The sequence below is a fragment of the Solanum stenotomum genome, chromosome 5 (genome assembly GCF_019186545.1).
Source record: "Solanum stenotomum isolate F172 chromosome 5, ASM1918654v1, whole genome shotgun sequence".
NCBI lineage: Eukaryota > Viridiplantae > Streptophyta > Magnoliopsida > Solanales > Solanaceae > Solanum > Solanum stenotomum.
In genome coordinates, this window is record NC_064286.1 from 1,945,163 (window position 1) to 1,970,419 (window position 25,257).

At 35.2% G+C, this 25,257-nt stretch overlaps 4 protein-coding genes and 1 non-coding gene across 6 annotated transcripts; 3 read left to right on the plus strand and 2 right to left on the minus strand.

Moving 5' to 3' along the window:
• Positions 1–827: 827 nt before the first annotated feature.
• LOC125864291 (two-pore potassium channel 1-like) lies at positions 828–4,862 on the minus strand. 2 transcript variants are annotated; one of them, XM_049544205.1, is made up of 4 exons: positions 4,715–4,862; positions 4,636–4,679; positions 1,571–2,499; positions 828–1,424 (listed from the first exon to the last, which is right to left on the minus strand). In XM_049544205.1, the coding sequence occupies exons 3-4, from the start codon at positions 2,467–2,469 to the stop codon at positions 1,274–1,276; spliced, it is 1,050 nt and encodes a 349-aa protein (XP_049400162.1). In that variant the 5' UTR covers positions 2,470–2,499; positions 4,636–4,679; positions 4,715–4,862; the 3' UTR covers positions 828–1,273. The 2 variants fall into 2 exon arrangements, with proteins under 2 accessions (XP_049400162.1, XP_049400161.1); XM_049544204.1 differs by having other exon boundaries at positions 4,636–4,856.
• LOC125866462 (U6 spliceosomal RNA) lies at positions 4,282–4,384 on the minus strand. The gene has a single exon (XR_007446519.1). It is a non-coding gene; the product is annotated as a U6 spliceosomal RNA (small nuclear RNA).
• Positions 4,863–7,958: 3,096 nt separating the features above from the next.
• On the plus strand, positions 7,959–16,882 carry LOC125864290 (mitochondrial import inner membrane translocase subunit TIM50-like). Its single transcript, XM_049544203.1, has 10 exons — positions 7,959–8,315; positions 9,512–9,600; positions 10,050–10,086; positions 10,821–10,882; positions 10,982–11,095; positions 11,299–11,403; positions 11,484–11,582; positions 14,872–15,028; positions 15,121–15,223; positions 16,451–16,882. Exons 1-10 carry the CDS (start codon positions 8,048–8,050, stop codon positions 16,494–16,496), a joined length of 1,080 nt encoding a protein of 359 aa, XP_049400160.1. The 5' UTR covers positions 7,959–8,047; the 3' UTR covers positions 16,497–16,882.
• A 770-nt stretch (positions 16,883–17,652) lies between these two features.
• On the plus strand, positions 17,653–20,940 carry LOC125864302 (30S ribosomal protein S10, chloroplastic). Its single transcript, XM_049544219.1, has 3 exons — positions 17,653–18,013; positions 18,219–18,266; positions 20,433–20,940. Exons 1-3 carry the CDS (start codon positions 17,807–17,809, stop codon positions 20,742–20,744), a joined length of 567 nt encoding a protein of 188 aa, XP_049400176.1. The 5' UTR covers positions 17,653–17,806; the 3' UTR covers positions 20,745–20,940.
• A 1,463-nt stretch (positions 20,941–22,403) lies between these two features.
• On the plus strand, positions 22,404–23,629 carry LOC125865945 (serine acetyltransferase 1, chloroplastic-like). The gene has a single exon (XM_049546214.1). The coding sequence runs from the start codon at positions 22,482–22,484 to the stop codon at positions 23,577–23,579; it is 1,098 nt and encodes a 365-aa protein (XP_049402171.1). The 5' UTR covers positions 22,404–22,481; the 3' UTR covers positions 23,580–23,629.
• The last annotated feature ends 1,628 nt before the right edge of the window (positions 23,630–25,257 follow it).

Sequence of the window (25,257 nt, forward strand, 5' to 3'; positions counted from 1 at the left end):
TACTTAATAAAATAGTATTTAAACTCACACATGTCTATTTCTCATTTTAGAACATAACCTCAAAAAACCTTTTGTATCGTTCATAAACTTTGTGTCAGGTCAAATAAAATAACAATAAGTATGTTGACCACGTTAGAATCTTCTTTTTTAGCCTATTTCAAAAAGAAAATTATCATCTTTTTTATATTAAAAATAATGTAATTTAAAACTTGTTATTTTACATTAGCGTCTAGTGATATACCACAGAAATACTATATTAGTTCCTTTTTATTTGCCAATATATATATCATCCAATCATCTTTAAAAATAATTAATTTTGACTAATACATTTTTCTTTTGCTTAATCCAAACATGTTATAGAAAAATTACTAACCAATAGCCATTTAACTATTTTTTTCATCCCAATATATTTCATACTCCAAATTTGCAATGCTTGAAGTATTTATCCTTGTGTCAACCACCAATACAAACTTTATCAGTTGCCCATCACATTGCACTAGACGTTTCAAGAGGCGAATTCAAAATTTAAACTTGATATATATGTATCCGCATAAAAATAATGGATTCGGAGAAGAGCTGCATCTGCCATTTATCACGTTGCACCAATCATATCACAAAACTATACATATATTTCAGAATATAATCCAGTGTAGTTCATATTTATGTTCCTTCTGCAGATGAAGGATGTAATCCCACGAGGTGGGGTTTGGGGAGGGTAGAGAATGTACGCAGACCTTATCCCTACCTCGTGGAGGTAGAAAGGCTGTTTTCGAATGACCCTCAGCTCAAGTAACACATAGCGAAGGAATGCTATAACATATCTCAAATTGGTAAATTTACACCACTTGTATATTGAACATCAAATAGCTCAGTTGGCTTACAAGTTCCACCAGACAAAGGCGCTACGCGATTTCTGTAAACAAACTTTCAGAAGAAACACAATTCAGAGTACAATTTCTGAGTTGAGTAGCCTACTCCACCAGCAAAGCAACAATAACTGTACTTTTTAGTATAATTAACACTGCATGTACATGATGGATTCTATGAAGTGGGTAGAGTGAAAATCACTCGGGAGCTAAATCAGGACGGAAATGACTGAAATACATGTGCAAAAGCACTCAAGACACAAGGAAATAGCGTTCAAGATTCAGATACGAGTCTGCAAGTGTGGTAAAGAATGTATTTGTCCCAGGAAAACTCAGAAGCTCGTGGAAACAGTGTGACACGGTAGCTGAAGACAGAGTTTTACGTAGCACTGCAGTTGCATTCCAATTCAAGATGATTGGGCAAGTGACAAATCTATGGTTGACAAAGTTCCAGACCGATCAACATCAAGACATTCAAACTCATCCAACAAGAGTGATACGTCGTCTTGGCTGATCTTTCCCATCTCCTTAAGTTTATACAGCACAAATTCAGCAGCCCTTTGCAAATGAAAAGTGAAGAGAAATTAGAATAATTTGAACTAGTAGTGCAACATAGTAGAATAAAAGAGAAATAAGCAATTGCTGGACAGATTCAACGAATTCATTATTGGTAGCAGGGGTTGAAGTTTTATAGTATAACTTACCCTACAAGCCTATCGTTATCAAGATCAGCTACTTCCAAGTCCACATTTGTCATCTTTCTCGAAAGAACCCACTGCACCAGCTCCTTCTGTTTCCTTTCTGTGTTAAATTCAGCTACATAAAGGAAGAACTGAGCCAAACAAAGGGTGCTGGTCAAAATCCAGAATATAGCAAAAATACGCCCCGCTTTAGTTGAGAAACTTTTGTCTCCATATCCTAGTGTTGTGATGGTAGAACAGACACAATAAAAGGCATCAATGGTACTTAACTTTTCTACCTCAGCAAGGAACACCGTTCCAACAACTATTAGCACCACAAGAGTGGCCGTTATGACGAAGCACTTGTACCTTACTTTGTTGGTTTCAATTTCCTCTAGAATAACACTCGGGCCAACTTTATCACGCATATGCAATGCTTTGATTAATAGGGTTTCCTGTTTCTCCACTAGGTAGTCTGCTCCTTTACTTAGAACCATTCCAACAAGTGCCATCCCAGAGAAAACAAAGAAAGAAGCAAGCAGTTTAGCAATTGCACTGTTAGGCACAAGGTCCCCGTATCCAACAGTGGTCATTGTTACCACACAGAAGTAAACAGAATCAAGTACTCCATTTACTTTCTTTCCCTGGATCTGGTTCTGAACAAAGTAAAAGCACGTGGTACCAATTGTCAAGTATATAACCAAGTAAAGAATGACTTTCCTAAAACTCGGATGTAATTTATCCAATATTGACTCGTAACGTGAGAGTGATTGGTCGTCCTTTATGTCATTCATTTCTCCAGGAACAAATTCCGGCATAGGAGCACTTTTAAGTCGACGAAGTCTTCTTCTCCTTGAATCAACATTTTGAAGGGTTTTAGGCAGCTGGTCTAATAAGGGCTGATTTATGTTGCTGCCCTCCATTCCAAGCAGAATCAACTGCCTCTAGAGATCCTGAGAGAAATTAACGATAAGAATATTGAAGTCCTCTAAGTTCACTAATTAATCCCAACGAATTGGGGCTTTTTGTCAGAGAAGCTCAAATTTTAAGCCACAAGAAACTAACAAGACTAACAACAACAACAAAACCCAATGTAATCCCACAAGTGAGGTTCAGAGAGGATAGTGTGTACGCAGACCATACCCCTACCTTGAGAAGGTAAAGAGGTTGTTTTCGGTAGACATTGGGCTAAAAACTAACAAGATTGTAACATTATAATAACAAGACAATGTTGTCACATTCTTCATACACTAGAATTGCGCCAATTTAAGACAATTTAGTTTTTAATGCGTGAAGTAACTAGAATACTGGAAGGATCTGACATACACGCATAAAACTGTAATGAACTTGTCAGCATACTACTTCAGCAAAAGCTATGGTTTTCAGTACATGATACCACACAATTATAATGTAACTTATGTTGGCATCATGAAGCCTATGATAACTTATGTATGAGATCATCATCGATGCTCTGGCTAGCAAATAGTTTCTGGCATAATTTACCAGTCGGATCTTACAACGTATTACATCCTTATCAACTAATTCTTTAGGATATAGAGGTAGAGTCTGATCAAGTCAATGTCAATATTAATCATAAAGTCTAACTAAAACTCGAAGAACTCCATTTTTTCCTCATCTAGCTAGTTCTAGGTAAGACAGCGGATTCAGGATTTGAAGCTTACAGGTTCGGGATACTAATCCTTTGAAGTTACTAGGTTTTAAATTTATAAATTGTTCAAACTACATGGACTTTCAGGATTGAGCAAAAGTTAGTGGATTCTGCCGAACCCAAACCATAAATAGTACATCCACCCCCGGGTTTCATGATGGCGGGAACCAAATGGAGACAACAACAGTAAAGGAAACTAAAAAATATAAAGATAGAAGTAAGCTCCTAAAGTGAATTCAAATAGAAAAAAATAAGGTGTAAGAAAAATTACTCCCTATTTAGAATCAAAGAAGAACCACTATACGTTGTACACACAACCATTATACGTTATACACACAATTTCACAAGCTAGAGTAAATGGGTTTAGAGTGAGTAGAATTATACGTTATCCATAACTTTTTTCAAAAAAATTGTTTTTTGTAGCGGTGATGTCCAAGCCAACTTACGCATAGCTCAACTATTCCACCAGATACCTACTAACTCCCACCAGCATCAACATTGGGTTACTCTACAAGAGGTGAATTAAGAACTTGAACCTTATGGTTCGAGCTCGAAATTCTACCACAACCCATTTGATTTAATGGGTTCGAAATCTATAATTTGTATTTTATAATAAATGCTTTAACACATATGCAAAGGTCAAAGCTAATTCCTCTTCTACATCCACCCTTGATTTACTCTGCTCACCAAGTCTTAGACAGATTGGAAGAAATCAAATACTATATAGATAGTTTATCCAAAAGCATTTCTCATTTATATTGCTTGGACATTTCAAAAATAATGTCAGGGTGTGTCGGATCTTTCAAAAGCTATGCAATTTTCCGAGTGTCCAAGCAACATAGGCCGATTAAGAACTTGAACTTTATGAGTTTGAGTTCAAGATTCTACCCCAACCCACTTGATTTAACGGATTCAAAATCTATTATTTGTACTTTATAATAAAAATTTAATGCATATACAAGGTTTAAGCTAATATATATCCTACATCCGCCGCAGATTTACTCTGCTCACCAAGTCTCAGGCAGATTGGAAGATATCAAATACTATGTGATTTTTTTAAAACTGGAAAAGTTTGAACTATTTCTCTATTTGTGCGTGTCATCCTTGCACAGGGGTCATGCTAATCATCTCTGTATCGTTCCAGTTTTATCGAATGTTCCCAAAGGTACACAAATACTATGTGATTTCAGTTTCGATTTCGATTTTGAGTATCCAAGCAACATAGTTTCTCATAATGTAGATCCACCTTCTTTCACAAATAAAAAAAACAAGTTATTCAGCTATAACTTACTGCAGAATTTCAGCAAAATTATCCAAAAAAATAAAATAAAATAGTAATGTAAAGTCAAACACTCAATACTACAACACTGAGTATAGATCTAAGCAACAAAAAGGAAAAAAAACCATTAGTGTGAATTACCTGAAGAAAAAAGTTATTAACTCTGTTGAAACTTGTGCTTCTTTAGTGAAATTGAATGAATATCTTGAATCTTCTTAACAGTAAACTGTACATTCGATTTCTTCGTCAAAAAAGAAGTGCAGATTCACATTTGGTTAGTATAAGAATATCAGATATTCATAGAGTAATCTGCTGTTGCTTTCAAGCTTCGTTGACAATTTTAATGGTGATTATCATTGCCTCATTATTTTGTTATCCCTCCGTTTCGCAAAGAACGACCTGGTTTGATTTGGCACAAAGTTTTAGAAAATAATTAAGATTTTTAATCTTGTGATCCTAAATTAAAGTTATATCAAATATACTAAATTGTCTTCAATCTTGTGGCTTTAAACATGTCACATGGAAAACTAAAATTAAAATGTTACAAAAAAAAGAAGAAGTCATTCTTTTTTAAACAAAATTTAGATGTAGACATTTTGAATTAAATAAACTTGTCAAAGAAAGAAAGAAGCTGGCAAAGTGGTCCCACTCGTTTGTTATCCACGTTAGAATCCAATTATATTCGGACAAGAGGACTCAAATCCGATACCTCTTAACAGGATTAAGGAGTACTTACCACTATATCACAATCCTTGTTGGTGAGTGTCTTGCTTTCCTTTGTTTTTATTGTTTTGATTATTACTCTCTCCGTTCATTAATTGTTGTCTATTTTACGAAATCAATGGATAATGTTACACTACATTTTTCAAGACATCATGTTTATTATATTCAAAATGTGATATAGTAAAATTACTCTTCTATTTATAATTTCTTAAAAAGTGTATAAAATCAATAGTGAACAAGTATATTATTGAACGAAGGGAGTACATTATTTTGTTGTTATTATTTTCGTATTACTTTATTAGTACTATATATTTTTCACTTTCATTTTTTCTTTTTATTATTACTTTAATTTGTTGTATTTGAATCGGTGATTTTTTGAAAGAAACTTCTCTATCTACACAGGATAATTTTTGTACACTCAATTTTTCTCATATTTCATTTATGTGATTTCATTGATATGTTATTGTTTTTGTTCTCTCAAGTATTAGAGTAAAACAAGTCCAATAACTCATCTAGCAATAAAAATTAATATTAAATGTGAAGTGAATAAAAATATATATTTATTGTTGTAGAAGATCTATGCATCCAAGTGAAAAATAAATAAAAAATACTGTAGCTTGTCCATCTTAAAATATTTGTATTGCATTTTGGAATAGAATAGACGGAGTTAAACGTTATTTGGAGCAGCTCGTCCATTTGTGAGCGAAATGTTCATTTTTTATTGTAATTTTAGGGAGAAACTTTTTTAATATGTAGTACACATAAAGTGTTTGTTTATAGTCCAGATTAGTACATTCTAGTTTTGATTAAGTCTTTAGTTGTTAATGTTATTTGGTATGTTTTCAAGAATTTTTTAATTAGAATTCATGTATACTACATACTATTTTGTTAAATGTATTATTACGGAATAACCAACAACTAAGTTACGAACATTTAAATGTATTAAATGACATCGATGATGATGTCACACATCGCATTGGGGTTGCTTGGATGAAATGGAGGCTTGCCTCTGGAGTCTTGTATGATAAGAAAATTCCACCTAGACTTAAAGGTAAGTTCTACAGAGTGGTAGTTAGACCGGCCTTGTTGTATGGAGCGGAGTGTTGGCCAGTCAAGAACTTACATGTTCAAAAAATGCATGTTGCGGAGATGAGGATGTTGAGATGGATGTGTGGGCACACTAGGAGCGATAAGATTAGGAATGAGGTTGTCCGGGAGAAGGTGGGAGTGACCTCTGTGGTGGACAAACTGAGGGAAGCGAGATTGCGATGGTTTGGACATGTGAAGAGACGGTGCGCAGACGCCCCTGTGAGGAGGTGTGAGGGGCTGGTTGTAGAGGGTACGCAGAGGGGTAGAGGTAGGCCTAAGAAGTATTGGGGAGAGGTGATTAGACAGGACTTGGCTCAACTTCACATTACCGAGGACATGACTCTAGATAGGAAGGAGTGGAGGTCGCGTATTAAGGTTGTAGGTTAGTAGGGTTAGCGCATTGGCTTTCCTCGCGAGGGTTTGGGTTGTTAATGTTTGTAGTAGTCCTAGTCTTACACTTGCAGTTCTTGTCTGTCATACCTATAACCTTATGTTGTTTACTGTGTTTCACTTCTCGCATTATTTTATTGATGCTTTATACACTGTTTCCCTCTCCTTTTTACTTGGATTTGATGTACTTGAGCTGAGGGTCTTTCGGAAACAGTCTCTCTACCTCAACGAGGTAGTGGCAAGGTCTGCGTACACTCTACCCTCCCCAGACCCCACCTAGTGGGATTTCACTGGGTATGTTGTTGTTGTTGTTTTAAGTTACGAACAAGGTGAAGAGAACTCTAGCACTTCTTTGAGGATTGAATTTATATATGTGGTAAAATACAAGAATAACGTACGGCTAGGGGCGAAAGACCTGCCATAAAATCGCTAGATGCACATATCACCTAATATTCATGGAACATAACACACGAAAAGTGAAAAAATAATTCTATTTTTCATTTTAGGCCTCGTTTGAACTTGTAAATATCAATATTTTTTTTCTTTGAACCAATGCACGATATTGAATAGGTCGTCACGAACGGGCACAAAAAATGCATTTTTGTATAATTTAACGAATAAAATACTTAAAAACACTAACTTTGAAAATATCATGCCAAAATTTGATGTCAACAACTTGCTCATCTTTTTCATGATCGATGAAAGAGATCTTGATCAAACAAAGTTGACGAACCCAATTTTAATTTGATAAACTTTGAACAAAATGATATGATACGTTAGTAGAGCTTTAGAACAATATCCTACGTCTGTCAACATAACTAAAGATGATAAACAAAAAGATAAGGATTGATCGAAAACTAAAATCATTTACATACCTTCAAAATTGCACACTAAAGATTGTGTACCTCTTTCAAATTTTGTACACGTCTTTGATGGTCAAAATAACAAGCGGGATCCTATTTGAAATGTCTAAAATGAATATCGTTCAGTTAAGGTGTCTAAGTGAAACATTGTCCCAATATTAGGCGGTTATCGATGGGTTAGACCCCTCTTTAATAGGAAGACGATGTGAACAACATGTCATTTTGAACAATGTAACAATTTAACTTATCTCTTAAAAAACGAATAATCCAATTTGAATATAACATATGATTTTGAATGTATTTTTCATATTATTAGCCTTCGTATGAAAATTTAATAATTAAAAAGCAAAAATTGCACATTTAATAGATTTTTTTTTCTTCAAAATCTACTTCTGTAATAACTACAAATATAAAAAAGTCAAATCCAAATACCCTACTTCTTTCTTCTCTGTAAAGAGGCTTCCTCTTCTTCAGCTTAAACCCTAGCAATGTCTGCTATTGCTCGATCGAAATCGCGCATTTTCTCCATAATTTCAAGGAGTAATCGGCGATTTTCTTCAACTGTAGCTTCAGAACCTCCAAAGGAACCGATAATTTCATCGTCTTCTCTGCTCAAAGATCAGGCTCCGCCATCTCAGAATCTTCCTCCTCCTACGGAATCTTCTGTAGCTGAGAAGAAATCATGGAGTTTTCTCAAGTATAGTGTTATTGCTGCTGTTACTGGTGGTGTTGCCACAGCTGGCTACGCTACCTACGGTTCGTTTTTTGTTTTTTTTTTTGTTTGTTTGTTGAATTAGTGCTTTTGAACTGTGTGCTCTGTTATTTGAATTCGCATTTGCATGCTAGCATGATTTGGATTTTGAAATGAAGTGAAATGGATATATAGGATTCTTATAACGGGACATCAACTATTTTGTACTCTAGCTGGTTGATTGATTACCTCGACTAATTCCACGGGATACCTCCCACCTCCTACCAGTAACACTTAACCCTGTCCACCAAGGCTAGGACAGATGGGAAGCAATTCCCTAATGTTTTGGTCTCTGCTATGATTTGTACAGGAGATTTTATGGTTCTCATTTCACTTTATTAACCTCTAGGACATACCCTTGGGTGCTACATGAGCTTCTTCTTTGTATGTGCTATGTATGTGAATAGAGTGAATTGTGAAGCAGTTTGATAAAAATTCCTGCAAGAGTTTGCAAAGTGTATGTATTACCTGCTCAGGCACGCCATACACATGTTTTTTTCGGGTTTCTAAATTGTGAAATATGGATTTAAACACTTGAGTTATATGGATTTGGATTGAACTCTAATGCAAACTCTGAAAGTTTCAATTTTTTGGTCTGATATTGTAAGAGTGGAGTTTGATGCTTCTTGGGAGGATTTGGAAGTATTCATTGTGCAGTGCTGTAGCAGCAGCACTTGCTTAAGTGTTGCATCTTAAATTTTGGTGATCTGAATCTAAGAAAATTCAGTGAAAATTGCCAACTTCCAGAAAAAACTGAACTTATTGTTTCTGGTATCATCCATTCAACTCTGGATCTTGCAATTGTTCTCATCTCCCTACAACTTTTATTTGCATAGTGATGTAGTCATACCTTTATAACTGCAGTTAGTTCTCTCCATGCGAAGTTCCAGCTATGAAGCAAGTATTACTGTGCAGTTTCTAGCTAAATTTTTATCTGGTATTTGATAACATGTTTGCTGGAGGAAGCAGAACTCTTTTACCAAATCAGTTGTAGTATGCTTGATTTTTAGTTTATGTTGATCAAGGTGGATTTTGGTCTAATGTTTGAAATGGACTTATATGTTTATATAGATCGTCTCTGTGGAAACACAGAAGTATGGGATGATTCTTGGAAAGCCTAGTTGGTCTGGTTTATTCATCAAATGTGTATTTGTTATCGTGCATATAATTCCGCAATCTTTGACATATCCTTTATCTACAGCATACACAACAGATGAAATTGAGGATAAGACCAAAAGTTTGCGTGAATCTGCGAAATATGCTGTTGGAGATGATGCATCTGCTTTGGATGTGAGTCTTGCCTTACATATATTGAGTATTACATATTTGCTTATTGTGAATTTTTGGTGAAGCTGTGCTTGTTTGAAATTAAGATTTTGACACACACATCAGTACAGACATATATATTCTGCTTGATGTGGTGGCGGGGGAAGGTTGCTCTACTTATTGCTATTTCAGTAAATGCACTTAGCTTCAACTTGATTCATGTTCACCGTTTGTGCCTATTTCTGCAACAAATAGCTAATCATGGATTGCTCAAAATTTGAATCGGAATCTAAATGAAATGATAGAATATGTTAATTAATTTAGAGCCCAAATCACATACTAAACTAATAAACAGCCTATAGAGTATATGGCTTATCTTATATGTGTGGGTTCTTCTTTTACTTCAAAAGAAATTGGTAGTTGTATTAGAGTGCTAGTAGAATGAGAGGTTAATTGTTTTCCTTTCTGTGCAGAAATTTCAAGCTTTACTATACTCCTCGGCGATGACAGGTTGGTGATGATTCATACTTGTCTTCGGTACATATATCTTAGTTTAGTCAAAAAGGGGTTGAGTTTTCTTATTTGTGTGGTTCCTTGTCCACATGCATGTCAACAATAATTATGCTATCACAAACCATTGTCTCTATTGTATAGCACTTACCATTTCTCGGAGAGAAAACCATTGTCTTTATCGTATGTATTATGTACTATCATTATAGGCATACTCTTGTTTTCAACCATGCTTTTCCATTTTAATGACACAATTCAAGCATTAGTTTGTTATTATTTACTTTGCATGGCATTTCTGCTACCTGGTCACTGGTCAGTACATTGTGGCATGCAAAAGCCTGTAATGGATTCAGATTATGCGCTGTGTCATTTTTGCCACATGAAAGTATCGGCTGCTGGGGATGTCTGTCCTGCACTTTGTAGAGTGTGACTGATTTATGGGTCTGTCCATGCATTGACTTATTGGGGCTTATGATTTAAAGACACAGCTGTTGAGGTAGTCCATGGGTTTATTTATATTACACATCCCACAGCTAGTATGCTTAATAATCTGCTGGGCTTTGCTGAACATTCGCATGCTATAATACATTTTTTTTTTTTTTTGATAAAGGCTATAATACGCTTTCTTAATGCTGGTGTATAGTATTAGCTTACATGCATTCCAAACTTATTGTTAATTTTAAGCCCCAATATCTCTTTTTAACTGATATTTGTTCTTTTTTTTTATATTTCAGTGCCTGCCAAGTTAGTTGAGTTATACATTGAGCTAAGGCGGTTGACAGAAGATCAAGTTCGAGTTGAGTTTTTTAACAGGCATTTTTAGTTTTTTAATCCCTTTCTTCTTATGCTTCATCCTTCAGGAAATTCACCTAAGAGTTTTTTTGCTATGTTTTAGGGTTTTAGTGAACCAACATCAGACAAGCTCCTGCCAGATTTGCACCCACTTGAGCAGCATGTCTTCACTCTTGTTCTTGATCTTAGTGAAACATTGATATACTCTGATTGGAAGGTAGAAATCCAAGTCATAAACATATTGTTAATTAGTGGCCTGAACTTGCTTTACTTTATTTTATGGATCAGTTCTAGTACAATATATTGACGTTTCCTTATGGGTTTTCCTTCTGATATAGCTTTGTGTCCTCAAAGCATTCAGATCTTTCCACCTTTTAATATTTTCCTGCATGACTACTGACTTCTGTAGTCCTTTATAAGCGTGACAGAGGCTGGAGAACATTCAAAAGACCTGGGGTTGAGGATTTTTTGGAATATTTGGCTCAATACTTTGAGATCGTTGTATACTCTGATCAACTAAGCATGGTACCTTTTACTTCTCTCATAATGTCTTCTAAATATTGTTTCAGTTATGTGCTTAAAACTTGTGCTTATGGTTTTTGCAGTATGTTGATCCTGTTATCGAAAGATTGGATCCAAAGCACTGCATCCGGTACAGGCTATCAAGAGGTGATACTAGATATGTTGATGGCAAGCATTTCAGAGTAGGTCTTTTTGGCCTCATCCTCTTAATGCTCCAGTGAAAATTATGTTTCTTATTATTTATATTTGTCCTGTAGCTACAATGTCTTTAGTGATTCCAAATCTCTTTTTCTTGTTATTTTTCTGCCACTGTATTTGGATTGAACCAAGAAATAGTGCCATTGTGGGTTTTATGTCATTCTTGTAGGAATGGATTTTTTATTGCCCAGAATTCTCGTTCCCCCACTTTCATATACTTCTTTTTCGAAGTCTTAGCTCCAAACGATTAGCTACTAGAGAACACTATTTCTAGAAGGGTTTTTTAGTTGTAATGTTGCCCTCCGGCAAAAAGCTTACACTTTCTGTTCACAGCGTCCTTGCCCCCCACCTAAGAGTTGAGAGCTTATTTCAAGTTGCATGGTACCGAAAATGTGGTTTGTATGTCCCTAGATGGGAATTACAATGGAGATGGGGAACCCCATTTATAGATTCATACTTGGGAATGTGGCAAGGGAGAGGATAATTAACCTGGCAATACGGGAAAAATTGAGTTGATTGACTAAAGTGAAATTATTTCAGCTCTCTGAAGTTATTGACCGATCAAACATCAGAGTACTATGTTTGGTCCAATAGAAATAGAACGTAACGAAAACTTCCAGTTTAACTAATTGACACAAGTGAATACGCAAAACTAGGCACCCAAAGGTATGACCAAGTATTCCATGAAGTGAGAAAGACCTTGGAGACTAGGGTTCAAATCCTAGCAAAAACAAAAGAACACGAGGTGCTTTCTGCCCATCTGCCTAGGTCTTAGTGAGCAGAGTTTCCATGGAAATGTGCTTGTGGAGGGTCGTAGGTTTAGCTAAAATGTGTGCAAGCTAACCTAAGCACCACCGTTATTAAATACTCACAAATTAAAGAAAATTATCATGATTATTGCAAGTCTTTGGCAATAATTATGTTCGACACTGTACGTTGGAGGGACTTTATTCACTCGGAGGGGAAATATTTCTAATCATTTGATCTGTTATAGCATACCTTAACATTCTTGGAATTGAGACGCTGTAGTAGTTGTTATATTTGATTGACTATGCAAGCAAACAAAATAGCACATAGAAATTAATTTACTGTGAGGACACATTGGGGTTGTTTGGTTGATCATATTGAAATAGTTACTCCCAACATAAATCCCACTAAGATAATACAATTTTCCGTTGATTGCATAAGAAATATAATCGCTGCATGACTAATGCAACATTTGGTTAGCGGTATTAAATAATTCCTGCATTAATTTTTTGCGGGAATTCGTGTATACTTGGTGCGAGATAGAACATGGAATATAAAATTTGTATTAGTAATGCATGCATAAAATTATTTGAAGACAAAAATGCCTTCTCAAAGTAATCTGTCATGTATAACAATCTCTATATTATTATTTACCACATAAATAATCACTGCGTTGTAATCCTACATAACTAGTATGTGTCCCAAACGGCTCCTTAATCTATAGATTCATTACTATTATTATTATTATTATTATTATTATTATTCTATGACTAGAAATATGGGAACAATACTAAGACCCATTACTTAATCAGTTAGCAAATGGAACTTCTTTTGAGACTCGAGCGTTGATTTATTAATATAATTATTTCTGTGAGCACATCACCATTGGTCTTGTGGTAGAATAGTACACTGCCATGGTACAAGCCTACGTTCGTTTTCCAAATGGTGCACTCCTTTTTTCAACTGATTTTGATATGCTTTATTTGAGCCGAGGGTCCATCAGTAACGACCTCTCTACCTTCACAAGGTTGGGGTAAGACTGCGTAAACACCACCATTCCGCATCCCACTTGTGGGATTACACCAAGTATGTTGTTGTATTGTGAGCACATTTAAATGGTGTTTGGATCGACTTATTTTAAGTAGCTTTTGGCTTTTAAGCTTTTATTTTTTATTTTTGGAGGTGTTTGGGAAAGACAAAAAGTGCCTTTAAGCTCTTACTTTTAGGCCAGAAAACTACAAAAATTGGGTATGACCAACTTACAGCTTTTATCTTTTATCTTGGAAGTTACTTAAAAAGGCCAATCCAAACACCCCCTTAGTCACTAGACTCATTTCTAGATTATTCATTTGACTAGAATGTGGAGACTAGAAAATTATACTATCTAAGAGGCAAAATAGAGGAAGGAGAACTTGTCCAAACTCTGTTTAGTTAATAGCTAATCCTTGACTGTCAATGTTGTTTTAATGTGGCAATTTCAATAGAAATTACCTTTACTTGATTTAAGAAAAAGGGATGCAGTCTTGTAGCAGCATGAGATAGATGTTGTAGTATATGGTAAGTATTTGATTAAAATCAAGGGTACAGTATAATGAAGAGCAAAAGATGTCTTAGATATGTATGAGTAGTCTAACTAATTTTTGTGACAAGTATGTATTGCTTTTATGCATTTGCTTCATGGATAATCTCCAGTGTAATTATGTTGTATCTCCTTTTTTGGTCTTCTACTGAAGAAGAGGGGGTGGGGGGGATTGCTTATAGGAACTTAGGGGACGTGATCAGGTTAGAAAGAATCAAGAGGCATGCAAATTAAACAGGTCACAACTAGTTTGATATTTTAGGAAGGCTGAAGGAGACAAATTCAGATACATGATTGAGGATGTAAAGTTCTCCTGTGGCTGTTTTGCATAGTAAAATGGATAGATTCTGTTTTTAGATCCCACTGAGTTTATAGCTAAAATGCCCTGCTGATCCAGGACCAAATCTGCTATCCTTGTGGAAGATTGTTACATGATACATTAACGTTTCGAAGAGTGAATGAATGTTTAATATTGACAGTGAGAATAGAGAACTTAGTAAGAGTCTAGACACTTGTAGAGTTCTTGAACCATGCATTGCCGGAAGGCTTGAGCTTTTGGGTTAGTTATCAAACATAGAGCATTTGTCTTGTTTTTTTTGTTAATGTGTAAATGCATGCTTTCTTCTCAATAGGCCTTTTGACTCTTTACCTTAGCCCATTTGAAACGTTCAAATCACATATAACTTGGTCAGAGGGCTTGACTTAGTACGATCTGCATTGAATCTCATCTCCCGTCATCCATGTAATGTGAATGTTTCTATGATTGCTTTAGTTTCTGTACATTCTACGCGATATGCTTTAGATTCTACATGAAAATCTAGAAGAAAGATTTCTCTTGTTTTTTAAAAATAAATAAAATACATTTACACATCTTTTTCCCCTTTTGAATTCCTTGCAAATAATAATGATTGTGAATCCCATTTTGGCTCATTTGCTTCTTTTGGCAGGATCTTTCCAAGTTGAATCGGGATCCCTCAAAGATAATATATTTGAGTGGACATGCACTAGAAAGTAGCCTACAGCCAGAAAATTGCTTAGAAATAAAACCATGGAAAGGAGAGGCTGACGATACTGTGCTTTTGGATCTTATTCCATTTCTTGAATGTAAGCGGATTCTTAAGTGACGTTGCCTAGTTATGTTTTGTTTTTGGGAGTATTAGGAGGTCCCTGTTAATGACTACTTGATTTGAGTGCAGACGTTGCTAAACACAGGCCAGGTGATATCCGAGCCGTATTAGCTTCATACCAAGGACGTGATATTCCTAAAGAGTTCGTTGAGCGATCCAAAGAGCACCAAAGGTCATGTTTCCCATGTTGTATTTATCAGTTCTTACTGGCTATTCCATTGTATTACAAATCCTCAACACCCCGTGTCTTAGGATGCTTCTGATTTTTGTCTTGAATTTTACTCATGAAGTTTGCCTCTTCATATTGTTCCTCTTCCCTTTTCCCCTCTGTCCCTCGAGTCAAATAAATGTTAGGAATACAGGTCTACTTCTTTATTAGTATATGGGATTGGGGGAGTGACTAGAGGGGGGTTTACAGGTGTAATCTAACTTCATCTCGTACATTGGAAACATAAAATGTTTCTTTGCCCCACAGTCCCGGATAATTGTAGCCATTTGAGCTGTGACTTCTATATTCTCACCTTTTAGTTTCCTTTCGAGTTACCCCCCCCACCCCCCACCCCCCCAAGGAGTGAGGGATTGATGGATTTTTCCCTATCTAGTATTTGCGAGAGAGGTGGTAGTTTTAATCCACCCCCACCTAAAAAAAATCTTTAAAAAAATGCAAAAGAGAGAATGGAAAGAGTACTAGTGGGAAACTTATCTGAATACAATGATAAGTGGATTGAATGAGCTTCAAAAGGCTTTGAATCTCTAGAGGCACACATTGTTTTTCCTTGGTTCCTGGCTGATTTATCTGGAAATGTCTTCATCTAGTTTGTTGGGTAAGCTGTGTATTAGAGTCACAGTGGATAATTCTGTTCACTGTATTTTTGTTTGATTAAGCGTATTTGAGATTTGTTGTTCCCTAAATTAATTTCTGTAATATCAACTTACTATACTTCGCAGTCGAAGGTGGTTTGTCTCAGCAAACCTGTCTTCTTTTCAAGCTGCAAACTATGTGCCTCCTACTATATTTACATCTTCACTCTTGCTTTAGTAACTTTTATTTCATAACCTCCAACTTGCACCTTTCCTATTTGTGCACTTTAATTTGTTTTTGACCCCTTATTATAGTTGGTGTCTATGTTGCTCGAACTCCCCAAAAATATTGCAATAACCGTGTCGGAACCTTAAAAAATGCACTACCTTTGGAGAATTTGACACACAACCATCGACATTTTTGTTTTGCCCGAACTACATAGATTTGCCTTAGCCAAACCTCTTTTCTTCGAGCTGCAAACACTATTGCATCTTCACTCTTCTGTAATAGTATTTCTTTCATATTTGCCAATATGTGCCATTCCTATTTAAACATTGTTTTTCTTGATGGTCTTAACGGTGGATCTGGTGGTTGCAGGCGTATGCAAGAGCAAAAGCAGCATGGCCGATTATGGCGCCGCTAGAGATATGAGTTGGTTGGTTTTGAGAGGCATAAATTAAAAAAAGAACCTAAAAACTATTCCTTTGTAAGATTTAGAATAGTTGATAGATAGACGTAATACTCTACAATCCCATTTTTGTGTAGCCAAAATATTTGTGCCGGTTGAGAGTAGTTGATCCTCTAACAACGTGCCTGTATTTTTTTTCCCTTTTGATGTTCTCTTAGTAATAATCAAGAATGTCAATGTTTTGTGAGCAGCTAGTTGAATCAGTATGTATTTTTCTCTGAATTTCAAGACAGTAAGATTGCATCATATGATTCACAAGATTTATTTCTATGGAAGATTGACCACTATGGTATTTTTTTCTAGCGGTAAGAGTGCAATACATGGTGTGTGGGTTACGTGCATGTGAGGGTTCCAAGTCGCTTTCATCTGCTTGATATTTAACTGGAGAAGAGTATGAGCAGATTGCTAGATTTATTATTAATCGAGTTTTTAGTTGTCCTCATTTGAAGTATAAGGTTGTCCTTTCTCCTACTCATAGAGACACAATTAGCTAGCGTTTTAGCTATAGATTTTGAAAATTTAGCTTTAAATATCTGTTTAGTCATAAAATTTGATCAGATTTATTTTATCTTCAAATATTCTCACGTTCCTAAAAAATGGTTAAGACTAGTTTTTGGACTGATACTCACAAAACTTTAAAGATTCTTTTAAGTTGAATGTATGTATGAATATAACTTCAATTTTTCAATAGCGATACTTTTGAGGTTTAATTATCAAAGATATAATACGTAAATAAACACTCAAATTTACAAGTAAGCAATTCAATTTTGAGTACATGCGTCTTAGATACCTAACTCATCTCTACTATAATAGTTGAATACTTCAACTTACAAAATAAACATGCCGACACATCCAAAAATTTGATGTCGCCCCAATATTGTATGTTCATGAAATACATCAAGGACGAGTTGGAGTGGTTACTTGCTCGTTGAGACCAAATTGGGGCATTTTGATATTCACTCGCAACATGCTTAAGTCAAATATAAATATCATTTTGATAATTACCCAAAGTAGTGTGAGTTAAAAAAAAAATGAATTCAAATGTTGTCCAAATGGTAGGTAAATAAATTTGGGCCTAAGAAGCACTAAAAAAAGGGAAAATACATAATGAGGATAAGCCTTACACAGAAAATTGTACAGTTATTTCTCTTCTTCGGATAAGCCTTAAAAACACAGAAAAATTCAAGAAGCTCCTAAGAAGGAGAGCTCCAATCTCCATTAGAGACCAATTTCGAACTCAAAATCGAATTTTAGTGAATACCCAAATGGCGATTTCATCGTCTTCACTGTCAGCAGCTCTTTTTCCAGTGTGTAATTCATCTTCCATTTCTGCACAACCCAAGTTTTCTCTTCTGTCTTTGCCTTCAAATTCTGTTAAGTTACAGGTTTTCAACCAATCTCGAGTGTCAACAACTAAGGTTTTTGCTTCTCCTGAAGTCTTGGATGCGCAGAATGTTGAGGCTGATGTTGAGGTTTGTAAATTATTTGGGCTATTTTCAGTAGACTATACTGTGTGTTAACATAAAAAAATGCTTTCTTTTTGCTGAATTGTTGTTGGGTATTCGTTATTTTGCTGAATTGTTGCTGGGTATTCCGTCTTTTTTACTGAATTGTTGCTGGGTATTCCTCATTTTGCTGAATTGATATTGAGTATTTGTCATTTTGCTTTCTTTATAGGATATTCCAGCTGCTTCAACGCTGAGTATTGGTGGTGACTCTGATAAGGTAAACATTTTCTCTTCCAGTCCTTTTATTTTTTAATTACTAACTGTGGTGTCTGGACCAACTTGCCCGCACTTGGTAGCTCCGGGAAGCATAGGTATTGGGTAACCCTGTCCACCAACAAAGGCGAATGTAGCCTTATAGAGCCAAGTACTATGATGTTGAGTATAAATATAAATTTTGTAGAAGTTCACTAAGATTACAACAATTAGTAGGTCTTAATCCATAACTTTTAAAATATTGTAGATTCGATGTTAAAACCCATAGAGTTCAAATTCTGAATCCACCTATATATACCAAGGGTTGGACAGATGGAAAAAATCACCTGGTGTGTTTGCCTAGATGAATATTGTGTACACATTCACCACTATTGAGGTGGTTTGGAGAGGATTCATTGGAAGTAGACTATTTTAGTGAATCTATCTCAATCCGTAACCTTTATTGGCTTGGGACACTGCTGTGCTTTGTGAAGTTCACATAGGCAGTGTTTTTAGGGGTGATGCTCGATGACTCGTGCTTCATTCTGAGATTTCTGCATTGCTTTATGTTATCTGCATTTTGTTTCTAGCTAAGAGAATATAGTCGAGATTTTGCCGATGTATTATGACTAAGAAGATTCCATTCTAACCGTTTATCTCTCATGTAGAAGTTTACACACTAGACAAGTGTTAGGAATCAACCATTTACAGTTTGTACAGTATTGGTGTCTGTAACTGATCACTTAAGCTTATTTTTGTTTGTGTTGGTGTGTAATACATTTTTTTCTTAAATTTTATGCTGCAGCCTTAATTGAGATGGATACTTCTTTTTAGTTGGTAACAGTTATGAAACAGGATAGAAGCTGTATGGTTGTCCATAGTTAATGGAATATTTGTTATTTGTTTTCTACTTTGTGACCTTAAAATGTATTAGAAATGATAACATTTTTTTGCTTAGTACTGACAAAAGCTAGCCTCATGGCTGGAGGAGAACACGGAGACATGAAAAAAAGAATAGTTGTGACATGCAGATTATCACATCAGAAAACTACTATGTCTATACCACTTAGTGAAGTAAGGCTAAGATTCACTTGCAGTGAATTGGAAGTTTCTTATAGGGAAATTTGCAATGATATAATAATCTGCTCAACAGCCAGACAACTTTTGATAAATGAGCATACAAGTTCTTCACTCTTAGATTCCTCAAGTTGGTGATTGTGGAACCAATTGGTCTTCCTCCATTACTGAAAGTCTTAAATAACCTTGTAGTGGATTGATTATCTCTTAGCCATCTCCTCTGAGTATTGTATGCATTGAATATTTTTCTCCTAAGAACTTCTGTTGATGCATCAAGAAGCAAAAGGACAGAAATTTGTCTAATGGATAAAGCATGTACGAGCTACATCTGATGCTTTTCGGACCTTTCACTGCTGTATTGGGATGCTTCATTATTATAGTAACCAAGGTCATTAATGTTACTACTAGTGTACAATCCTCTTCAAGGATAAATTTGAGTTGTATTCCTCTCTGGCTAGTATTACCATTGATCAGAAAATATTATTGGTTGAAATGTTAACTTCTATCAAGACTACCTACATAAAGGTTTGATTAAAGCAATTTTTTTGTTCACCTGTTTGCTTGATGGTAATTCTGTTCAGCTTATGAATTCTAAAAGAAAATCCTTGAAGCATTTCTAGAAGTCCATGTAAGCTGAAAAAATATTAGAATTATAATGAAACTGGAAGGGTGGTGGGGTTACACAGGGGTATGTTGTTTTAATGAAACTGGAAAGGTCATTGCAGATTCCGCCTATAACTCTCACTTAGTTATGAATTTTAAGAACAGACTTCCTCAATTTATAAGTTTTATCTTTGGGAGTCCTTGGAAAGCTGCAAAAATATTATTTCAAAATTAGCATGGACTTGGAAAGGTATTGTTTGATATGCAAGAGGTGTAAGCACCATGAGGTGTGAAGCAATCTCGGGCTTCTCCCTCTAACTCTTGGATACTTATTCAGTATGAGTTAAATCTATGAACTACGCTGAGAAGCATCCAGTGGCTGTTCTAGTTCAGCATTAAGCTGGTAGTGGCTGTGTAGTATCAAATTTTACTAGCTCTAGTTAGTATAAAAACGTGGATATTTCTCTCTAATTATTGTTGGCATCATCTAACAATCTAAACATATTTACAGGCAGCTCCAAAGCAGAAGATTAGGATCAAATTGAGGTCATACTGGGTACCCCTAATAGAAGACTCTTGTAAGCAAATTATGGACGCTGCAAGAACGACAAATGCAAAAACCGTAGGTCCTGTACCACTGCCCACCAAAAAGAGAATTTACTGTGTCCTCAAATCTCCACATGTTCACAAAGATGCCAGGTTCCATTTCGAAATAAGAACTCATCAACGCCTTATTGACATTCTTTACCCAACTGCCCAAACTATTGACAAGTTAATGCTGCTTGACCTTCCTGCTGGTGTTGATGTGGAGGTCAAGCTCTGAGAAAATTGCTTCTCCTCCTTGTTTCACATCGTAACCTTGTCTATCTCTTGCTAGTTCGTTTCTTGTTTTGAATTTTGTACTCATAGACCAATCATTTCTCGGGGAAAAGTAGGGTAAACAGATATTTTTTCTCTGTGTAATGATTTGATTACTTGATTACTAAGCATCTTTTCAATCTCATATCATTGTTACCTTACATGTTCACAATTTTCTTTTTGATGATACATCGCTTACTGCTTGAGAATGCTGATGTCCTTTGATGTTGAGTACTTGTCTAAAAGTAGGAATAGTCTGAATAAGAGTTGCTAGTTCTGGTTTAGAATAGAAATCACTGGTGTTTTTCCTTTCCATTACTACTTTGATTTGCTTCACTTGAGGTGAGAGTCTTTCGGAAACAATCTCTCTACCTCCACGAGGCCTAGGTAAAGTTTGCGTATACTTTATCCTCTTCAGACCCCACTCCGTGGGATTTAATTGGGTGTGTTGTTGTTGCCATTATTCTTTTGGTTTTATGCATTCCAAAAGAGACTTCCTTGACCATTGTTTGATAAGTTCACATACTTTTGTCTGATTGGTAAGTTTCCAAATTATCATAAGCTTAGAGTATTTTGGTAGAGATCTATGATTCGAGTCTTGAAAATGGAATCATATAGGAAGCATTTTATCCTAAAATAGGACTCACAACATGAATAACTTTACCTCCTGTTAGATGTGTGGCATAAAATTACCTTTGCCTTTAGAAGAAAATCTCGTTTTCTTCCTTGGCCTCTAATAAAGCTCCAGGTAGAGAGTAATTTGAGAGTATAGTCGAAGTTGATGGGTAAATTTGGATCGTTTTACTCTTAAAGAATTTAGACACGTGGAGTTCACTGATTTCATGTTAAAGCTTTATGAATGACGATTTCATGTTAAAGCTTTATGAATGACAAGAATAAATACGAAATAATTTGCTAACGATAAATAGACAAATGATAAAAATTAAGCTATTTCCTCTCCTCCAGAAAAAGTGCTATAGCTATGTGATCATTTTTTTTTATTATATGCTAGATTCCAAAGGTCTTGTGGTCCACATTTCTCATATTGGTCTCAATAAATCAACATATATTAACAAAAAGTAATGCCAACTAGTTACTTCTGAGTTTTTAAAGTTCATTTTTTTTTATTGGGAAACATAAAGTATCTTGGGAAAAAGTTTTTGATAAACCCCACTCTGAATTGTTAAATACCTAAACTCATCACATGAGAAGAATAGAAAAGTAAAGAATAATAATAATATGTTAAAATATCTTGTGTTATTTAATTAGTCATCATGGAAAGACACAAAGTATGATTGTGATAGTTCTTTGTTTTTTCTCTAATCGTTGTAATATTTATATTAGGATTTGATTAAATTTAAATTAATTTTAAAAAATCATATTCAGATAAAACGTTACTCACAAATATGACTTCATAATTTCATATTTAAAATTTCACCGAATATATTATCGTTGTTATTATTTTAATTACTCATAACATGTCGCATAAGATCCATTAAAGTCAAAAAAAGTTCTCTTTAGGAAATTCTTTTAAATTTCTCTACTCAAAAATATTTAATTTAAGAAATCTCATTTATTCCGCTACACTAAAAAAAAATCATTATAAAAATAACTACACAAGTTTATTATTCCTTCATAGCCTTCTTTGCCATATCCCTTCCTAGCCGCCACATATTCTCCTCCCTCCATAAATTTTGCTTCAATGTCCACTAATTTACTTGGATCACCATTTCTTCTCAAAAATGTACTAACAACTTCTCCTTATAACAACAATAAACTCTCCATTTTCACCATTAAAGCTTGTTTACACTCTTCAAGAACCAAAACCCCTAATCCAAACAAGTCTCAAATTGATGATCATGTCTACAACTATACAAAATATTGCACACCCAATTTCCCTGACCATGTTTCTCAAACACCCATTTCAGAAAAAGAGCTAAAAAACACCAAAAATGGTGGAATTTTGGATGATTTTGAAAAAGAGGGTGTTCTTGATTTATGGTTAAAAATGCAGGATGAGGCTAGATTTGATGTTGAGCAAGAACCCATTTTGGAAAATTACTATAAAAATTCAATCTTGGTTCAAGATTGTATGGAAAGTGCTTTGGCATACCATCTGTCTTTGAAATTGAGCAATTCAAGTTTACCTAGTGATGCCCTTTTTGAGCTTTTCATGGGGGTGTTCATAGAGGATCAAGAATTGATTTTTGATGTTACAGATGATTTAAGAGCTGTTAAAGAAAGGGATCCTGCTTGTGTTAGTTATGTTCACTGTTTCTTGAATTTTAAAGGGTTTTTAGCATGTCAAGCACATAGGATAGCACATAGGTTATGGTCTAAAGGTAGAAAGATTGTATCTTTAGTTATACAAAATAGGGTGTGTGAAGTTTTTGCTGTTGATATTCATCCTGGTGCTAAAATTGGTAGTGGGATTTTGCTTGATCATGCTACTGGTGTTGTTATTGGTGAAACAGCTGTGATTGGTAATAATGTGTCAATTTTGCATAATGTGACATTAGGTGGTACTGGTAAAGTGTGTGGTGATAGACATCCAAAGATTGGTGATGGTGTGTTGATTGGTGCTGGTACTTGTGTTCTTGGAAATGTGAGAATTGAAGATGGTGCTAAGATTGGTGCTGGTTCTGTTGTGTTAATGGAAGTGCCTGCAAGAACTACTGCTGTGGGGAATCCAGCTAGGTTGATTGGCGGGAAAGAAAATCCAATCAAACTTGATAAAATTCCTAGTTTGACAATGGACCATACTTCACATATGTCTGATTGGTCTGATTATGTAATTTAGACTATAAGTCCGTTCTGTACGGACTTAGAGATCAAATATAATATGTTTTTCGTTTCATTTCGTGTTACATAGTTGGGATACTTAAAAGAAACTTGAGTAGATATAGGATGCACTAGAGCTAAATTGCTCCAAATCTTGTCTTCTCGTTGTGAGACCAGTTGATTTTGTTTTTTCTTTATCCATATGATTTATGAGTTAGTAGTTTTAATCGTATAATAAAAGCAAATCTTGTGTCCGTGAGGTCCCAAGAAGGTAAAGTTCTCCAACTTGTCCAATGGTTCTTTCTCCAAACACGATATACAAGTGGAAACTGTACTACGAGCAAGTTGGAATTTGTCATTGGAGAGACATCAATAATTGGTAGCAATGTGTAAATTTTGCATAATGTGACATTGGGTGGCACTGGAAAATTGTGTGGTGTTAGGCATCCAAATTTTGGTGATGGTGTGTTGTCAATCTTCCTCAAGAAGTACTTCGCGTTACAGTTTACATAGTTGGGATGCTTTAAAGAAACTTGAATACATATAGGATACACCAGTGCTAAAAACTTTTCTTTAGATATTTTCCATACTATTGGAGTTGTTGCTCCAAAACTTGTTTTTCTTGTGTGGAACCAGTTGGTGATTTTTTCTCTACATCCATATGATCTAGTAATATTGACCAAATAATAAAAGTGATCTTGGTCCGTGGAGCCTCGAGAAGGTGAGTACTCTTGTCAAGTGTTTGATCTTCTTCCAAATACGATATACAAGTGGGACCTACACTTCGAGCAAGCCAAGGATGTGCTACTAAAAGCATTTATAGTCATGTAATAGAGGCATAAATTTGGAAAGCATTTGGTACTTTGGTAATAAAAAAGATCAACTTTGTTCTTTGAAAAATTCTTGAAATTGCATCTCACATTTATGGCTCCACCATGTCCCAAACTTCATTTGTGTGAGCTCACTTATCCTGTTGGTCTCAAACTTGAATAAAGAAGGTGGATCGCTGTAGATTGATAGTCAATACAAAACAAGTTGATTAACAATGAATACTCACAATATAGAATACATAGGGATGTGCTCACCAAGCCACATATTACATCTATTACTAATACGAGTTTCAACGAAGTGGCATGAAGAATGAAGATTCACATAATCAACTTCTACTTGCTCATGATATATAGTTTTTCTTGTTGTAGTAGTATCCATCATGTCAGACATTACAAGTTACACATAAGTAATGTTCATCTTTTCTTTAAACAATATGCTTCTTTCAGCAAAAAGAAGAAAAAAATGGGTAGCCATCAATGGATCCAGGAACTTCACTAATTAAGGGAGTTCAAAAAATATAAAAAAGTAGTGCGCGCCTAAGATTTAAACTTGAAAGCTTTAGGTGAATTTCAAACCCCCTAAATCGCTTAGTCAACCTTTAGTCTGTGTTTAAGAGATTCAAAATCTATCGATATACAATAAAAATAACTTATATATACCATACAATTTTTTGTTGAGGGGATTCGTGTAAACACCATCGCCCCCTCCTAGATCCGCCCTTGCCTTTAGGTCACACATCAATAATTTTATCGTTACTCCAAAACTCAAAATAAAACACAATTAGAATTTAGTGAAATGAATTTCAAGCTTTGGTTATTATTACTTGGTAATGATGCAAACTCGATAACTTTGCATATATACTAAAC